This window comes from Saimiri boliviensis, chromosome 20 (assembly GCF_048565385.1).
Source record: "Saimiri boliviensis isolate mSaiBol1 chromosome 20, mSaiBol1.pri, whole genome shotgun sequence".
In the NCBI taxonomy this organism is placed as follows: Eukaryota; Metazoa; Chordata; class Mammalia; order Primates; family Cebidae; genus Saimiri; species Saimiri boliviensis.
In genome coordinates, this window is record NC_133468.1 from 10,841,396 (window position 1) to 10,847,395 (window position 6,000).

Genomic DNA, 6,000 nt, shown 5'->3' on the forward strand with positions numbered 1-6,000 from the left:
CCTTACTTCCTTTACCTGCCCCCTAAACCACCAATTCAAGGAGCACAAGGTTGGGAGCCATGTGTGACCTGAGATCCAAGTCCACACTTCCCATTTAGCACCCATCAAGTCCAAGATAAGGTCCTCATCCCTGGAGCCTCATTTCCCCGCTCTGTAAGACGGAAGGGTGAGGTGCAGGGAGAAAGGATTAAGAGATCAAAAACAGCAATTCCCCCAACGAGTCAACATCACCGGAACCTACTGAATCACACCAGGGCGGATGAGGGGGGCAGGAATCTTTATGGTCAGCTTGGGAACGGGGAGACTTTGTGGAACCAGGAATTGATGTGCCGACCACAGCTCTTAGGGGCCAGTTAACTGACGGTATTAGGACTGGCCTTGAATTCCATCAGAGGGGCTTTCCTTGTTCAAAACTGCCTGGGTCTGCCAGCCACAGGGCTGCACTGCAGGCACAAGAAGCCAGCAAACATTTGCTAGCTGGCATCAGTGGCCAGGGCAGGCTGGAAAACCACGTCAGCCAATCAAGAGGTCCAAGGCCGGTGAACTCTTTGGGTCTAAACCCCAATATATCCCATGCCCTGGGGGTCACGGCAGGCTAAGGGCCTTTCTCTCTGGGTAGACTGTCGCTCTACCCTGACCTCACAGGTATGAGGAGAGGAAGAAATACTTCCTGTGACACAGGCATCTGAATCACTATTTTATGCGTGAGGAAAACCCCTCATGGAGAACACCCCCGTACACTAATGCCCTACTTCTGGGCTCTAAATCATGCCAGGCTCTGTTAAGGGTATATCACGCACTCAGTCGTCACAAGCAGAAACCTTATTTTTAGCCCCAATTTGCAGGTGGTGAAACTGAGAGCACTCAGGGACTTGCAGAGGTCAGTCTGCTGTGCAGTGACAAAGTTCTGAACCCAGAGGCTTTGCCCCTAACTTCTAGAATCCACTGAGCTGTTCAGTAGAAAGAACAGAGCCAGGATTCGAATCCAGCTCCTCCCTGCTCTTCTCCCAGCCAGACACTAGGTTTGGCTGCCTCAGGCCAGAACATCCCCTGGGGCTCCACACCTCAAGGGAACCTCTGGTGGAGACCCCTTCCCCGCCCCCAGGCTTCCAGAATGCCCCCTGCAACCTAGACCATGGGGACAGCTGGACCCCACAAAGGACTCATTGTGATGACTGCAGAAAGCCAAGGCCAGATCCCGTGGCCCCTCTGCAGAGCCCCGCCCAAGGCGTCTCCTCCTCTTTCCATGGTGTCCCCATACCCAGAGGGCAGGGCTGGGGCTAGGGGTCGGGGGTGGCGGGGTGGGCAGGCCTCCTGATCTGCCCGGCCTGGGAGAGTCTCAGGCTGTAGAAACCTAAAACCCTCCAGCTGCTGCCAGGCTGCATGGGGCCCCAGGCCCCTCTGGGCTCATTTCAGGAGCCCTGCCCCACCTGTCAGCTGGGGTGGGGTCCACCAAGGAGGCTCTGTAGCAGGAGAAGGATGCTGGGGTGGAAGGGCTGTTTCCATCTGGCGGGGGGGGGGGGGGGGGGGATGGGGGGGATGGGGTGGGGGGCGGCTGGAAATCTGTTTCCTAGTGTGGGGGAGGGGAATGCAAGGTATCCGGGCAGGTTGGGGAGGGGGCTCGGCGGAGGGAAGGTGGGTGGATTTGTCTCCCGCTGCAGGCGGGGGCCTTCGCGGCTCTGGCTGGCTTCGCGTGCGGCAGGGGGCTCGCCTGGGGTCCCTAGGGGCCTGCCGAGGCATGCACAGGGCGGGGGGCCCCTTCTGCATGCAGGGCGGGAGGGGTCCGCGGCGTGCCGGGGTGCTCCCTCTGCCCGCAGAGGGGACTCCCGAGTGGCCGGGGTCGCCACACTCACCTCCTGAAGTCAAAGGGCATCGTGCCGCCGCCGCCGGGGGTGGGAGCGCTGCAGGCCAGGCGGGCCGCGGCGCCGCGTGGGTCCGTGCCCGCTGCCAACGCCTCCTCCGGCCGCCCCGCCCCCGCCGGCCGCCCCCCGACACTCGCCACTTGCCACTCGCCTCCCGCCGCCGGGAAGTGACGCTCCGCACAGCCCATTGGGCGCCGCCCGCCCGGCCGCCCCTTCCGCCACCGGGTTAAAGGGGCCCGGGGGCCGGCAGGGAAGGGGCGGAGGGTCGAGGCTGAGGGGAAGGGAGTCCCCCAAAGACTCCGGGACTTGTTCCTTCAAACCTCCCACTTAGATGTCCTTCTCCGCCTCTTTGGATGCCCTCGGACAAATTCTCTGCCTCTCCGAGCACCGTTTTTTTGTTGTTGTTGTTGCTGTTGTTGTTTGGTTTTTTGGCATTTGTGAACAGTTTCACTGAACTGTGATTGAGTGGGGGTGATAGACAGTTTGCCTGTGCACCGCGTCTCGCTCGGAGTGACGGCCTAAGACTGTCCTACACTTGGCAAGCTGGACCACCTCTACCCCTGCTGCGCCTCTCTGGGAAAGCCACTGGGCTTCTTGGAGCCCCCCACCCCTTTGCACATCTGCACAGGGAGGACCACCATACCTCCTTGAGGGACGTTCTCTCCAGCTGAGAAACAGGAGACTGGCTTAGCACGGTGGCGGCACCTGAAGCTGTGGAGGCGGGCGGGGGCTGTCCCTGCTTCCATCTGCCCTGCGGTTCACTCCAGTGGGTATTCACAGAGCGCCTGCTCCGAGCCAGGTCCATCCAGCACATGCTGGGTTGTCGCACAGGCATATGGGGCCTGCACAGTGACTTGGGCAAGGTGGACTATGCCAACTGTCCCCTTCTTTGAGCCTCAGTTTCCTCCTCAGAGATACAGAGCAGCTGCCTTCATGACTGCTGGATTCGAGATGGTCGTTGAGGTCACTCAAGACCTGAGTAGGGGAAACTCACTCTGAACTTCACCCAGGTTCTGTCACTGGCCCCTTCTCCAAGGCTGTGGTGACACAGGCCTTGAAAAAACCCGGCAGAGGATGATGACGGCTGGGGTTCGAAAAGCAGAGCCAGTGGACAGTTTCTTCCTGTGTAAATAGAGGGGAACGGGAGCGCTTGTTTCTCCGGGAGGATTCGGAAGGGACAGCACCAGCACCGGGCCTGGGGTAGAGCGGTGTGGTGAACCAAACCCTTCCCCTGGAGCATATGCCGGCCCTGACCTCTGCATTCCTTTTCCATTCATTCATTCATTCATTCATTCCCTTTCCATTCATTCATTCATTGACTCACTGACTCACTCAACAAGCAGTCTGACACTGTTGGGGGAGAGAAGGAAATGTCAGCCTGAACTGGAAACCTGGGGTCAGCAGGGAGAGTTAAGGGGCTTTGAGCATCCCTGCTTCCAAATGGCTTTTCCTTTTCTCTGTGTGGGAGGAAACCATGCAGTGATGGATCTCTGACCTCTCATCCTCCCTCTCAAAATGTGGCCCACAGACCAGTCACATGGCCATCACAGGACAGACTCTCGTCCCCAGCCCAGACCTACTGAATCAAGTGTGTCTTTGGGATGATCTCCAAGGTCAGCAAATGCCTGGCACAGAGTAAGTGCAAGACAGGGTTGACTATCATGGCTGTTTCTGAGTGGGGATGGAGCTCCCAACTTTTGGCTGGGCATGTGGGTGCTAGCAATGAAAATTGCATTTCTGGCCAGGCGCGGTGGCTCACGCCTGTAATCCTATCACTTTGGGAGGCCGAGGTGGGTGGATCACCTGAGGTCAGGAGTTCAAGACCAGCCTGGCCATCATGGTGAAACCCCATCTTGGAAAAAAAAAAAAAAAAGAAAGAAAAGAAAAAGAAAATTGCATTTCCAAGCAGGGTGCGGTGGCTCATGCCTGTAATCTGAGCACTTTGGGAGGCCGAGGTGGGTGGATCACCTGGGGTCAGGAGTTTGAGACCAGCCTGACCAACATAGTGAAACTCTATCTCTAGTAAAAACACAAAATTAGCCGGGTGTGGTGGTACATGCCTGTAAACCCAGCTACTTGGGAGGCTGAGGCAGGAGGATCGCTTGAACCCGGGAGGTGGAGGTTGCAGTGAGCGAAGATTGTGCCACTGCACTCCAGCCTAGGCAGTAAGAGCGAAACACCATCTCAAAACAAAAAAAAGGAGGTTACATTTCCCAGCTTCCTTTGTAGCTAGAGGTGGCATTGAAAAGTGAAGGAAAGTGTCTTGTTTTCCCCAAAGGCAGCTTTATTTAAAGAGAAATTACGACAGATTCTGTTGCACTCATACACATCAATTTAATGCTTTCGTTAATGCTTGTGAAAACAACTCAAATCGATCAGACTCCTTCACTTTTCCACTCATTTTGTGGTCTGGGATAGTTGGCATGTCTGCTTTACCCTCTGTGTCCCTTTCTCCATCTGGCTGCCAGGAATGTAGGTATCATCATCCTGGACCATAAGATAGACGCCACACAGAGCAGAGTAACAAGACAGAAAGAACCCGAGTTCCTGTCTCTGAGTGGCACCTCAAACGCCTGCCCAAGAGAAATAAACATCTGTCTTACTTAAGCTATTGTTATTTTGCGTTTTCAGACACTTCACGCTAAACCCAGTGCTGATGCTCCTATGCGGCCTGGTTGGCTACTTGACTGCTCCAGTGCTCATGGACTAGGCCAGTCCCCTATTATATAATCCCACGGTACCCTGTAGGTTTCCCTGGGAGAACTTGGCATGATGTGTGATTCATTTATTATTAATTCGCTGGGAACTACCTCTCCATCTGAGTGAAAGTTCCCTGAGAGAAGGTGGTATCACCGTCATATCCTAGCATCCAGCCAGAGCCTGCACATGCTGGGGGTGCACTACCTATGCTTTGAATGCTGAATGGAGGCTTCCCAGGGAGCCAGGCCTTCCCATAGGACAGAGATTGGTGGGGGGAGGTATCAACAAGGGCCTCGGCTGTGGGACTGGTGAGGTCTGTGAGCAGACCAGGCTGTCAGTCCCAGACAGTGCATCCACTCAGGAGCCAGTGGGAGATGGAGCTAAGGAAATCAGATTGTGTGCTGCAGTACGTGGGAAGGCTCTGGGTCTCTTTGAGCAGGGAAGCAGCGATAAAAGTTAAGTTTTCAGATTATCAGCCTTGTGGAACCCTGTGGTAAATAGCCAGCCTCCGGTGATCCTGATCTCCTGGTATTCCCATGCCCTTCTGTAATCACCTCCCACAATGAATAGGGCTGACCTATCCTGTGTAATCAACAGGATATTGCAGAAATGGCAGTTATGACTCCTGAGGCTACGTCACAAAAGACACTCAGGCTTTGCTTATCTGCTCTTGAATCACCTGTTCTGGGGGAAGCCAGCTGCCCTGTCCTAAAGAAGCTCAAGCATGATTATAAAGGTGTCTGCAAGGTGAAGAAGGAAGCCTCCCACCAACAGCTATGTGAATGGGCTCTCTTGGAAGTAGCGCCTCGGCCCTGGTTAGGTCTTCAAAGCAGCATCCCCAGCCCACGGCTTACCCACAGCCTCATAGGAGACCCTGAGAACCACTCAGCTCAGCTGTCACCGAATTCCTGATCCATAGAAACTATAAGATAATAAATGTTTGTTTTAAGCCATTAAGTTGTTGGTAATTCGTTACATAGCTAAAGATAATAGTTAGATAAATAACAGAGTTATTAATTTAGCTAGTTAGAGAAATAACAGAGACTTCATCCTCATTTTTTTTTTTTTCCTGCCGGTAACTTCCCCAGCCTTCCTCCATCTCACACCCCTACCAGCCTGGGGAAAAGCAAAGCACTTCGGACGCAAATCACTCTCTGCTGGGTGACCTGGACCAGTTGCTTAACTAGCTGGGTGTCTAGGTATGAAATGAAGGATAATAATACCTTACCTGTGGCAGGTAGCCTCTGAAATTGCCCCAATTAATCCCCCTCTTGGTATTCATACCCTTATGTAATTTCCTCCCTTCAAGTGTAGGCTGGACTTAATGACTCATTTCTAATGCACAAAATATGGCAGAAGGGATGAGCATGTTGCTTCCGAGATTAGGTTACCAGGAGATGGTGAGTTCTGTCTTGGACACTCTCTTGCTGTCTCTTGA

At 54.3% G+C, this 6,000-nt stretch overlaps 1 protein-coding gene and 1 long non-coding RNA gene across 3 annotated transcripts in view; one reads left to right on the forward strand and one right to left on the reverse strand.

The window, feature by feature from the left end:
• ERGIC1 (endoplasmic reticulum-golgi intermediate compartment 1) overlaps window positions 1–2,042 on the reverse strand; it is a 120,671-nt gene extending 118,629 nt beyond the window's left edge. The window contains exon 1 of one of the 2 annotated variants that reach the window (XM_039460685.2): window positions 1,854–2,040. In XM_039460685.2, coding sequence (XP_039316619.2) covers window positions 1,854–1,873 — 20 coding nt within the window. In that variant the 5' untranslated portion in view covers window positions 1,874–2,040. Of the gene's footprint in view, window positions 1–1,853 lie in introns of both variants that reach the window. The other variant, XM_074390744.1, reaches the window with a different exon arrangement.
• Window positions 2,037–5,515, forward strand: LOC141582512 (uncharacterized). Its single transcript, XR_012515351.1, has 2 exons — window positions 2,037–3,497; window positions 5,160–5,515. It is a non-coding gene; the product is annotated as an uncharacterized LOC141582512 (long non-coding RNA).
• Window positions 5,516–6,000: the final 485 nt, after the last annotated feature.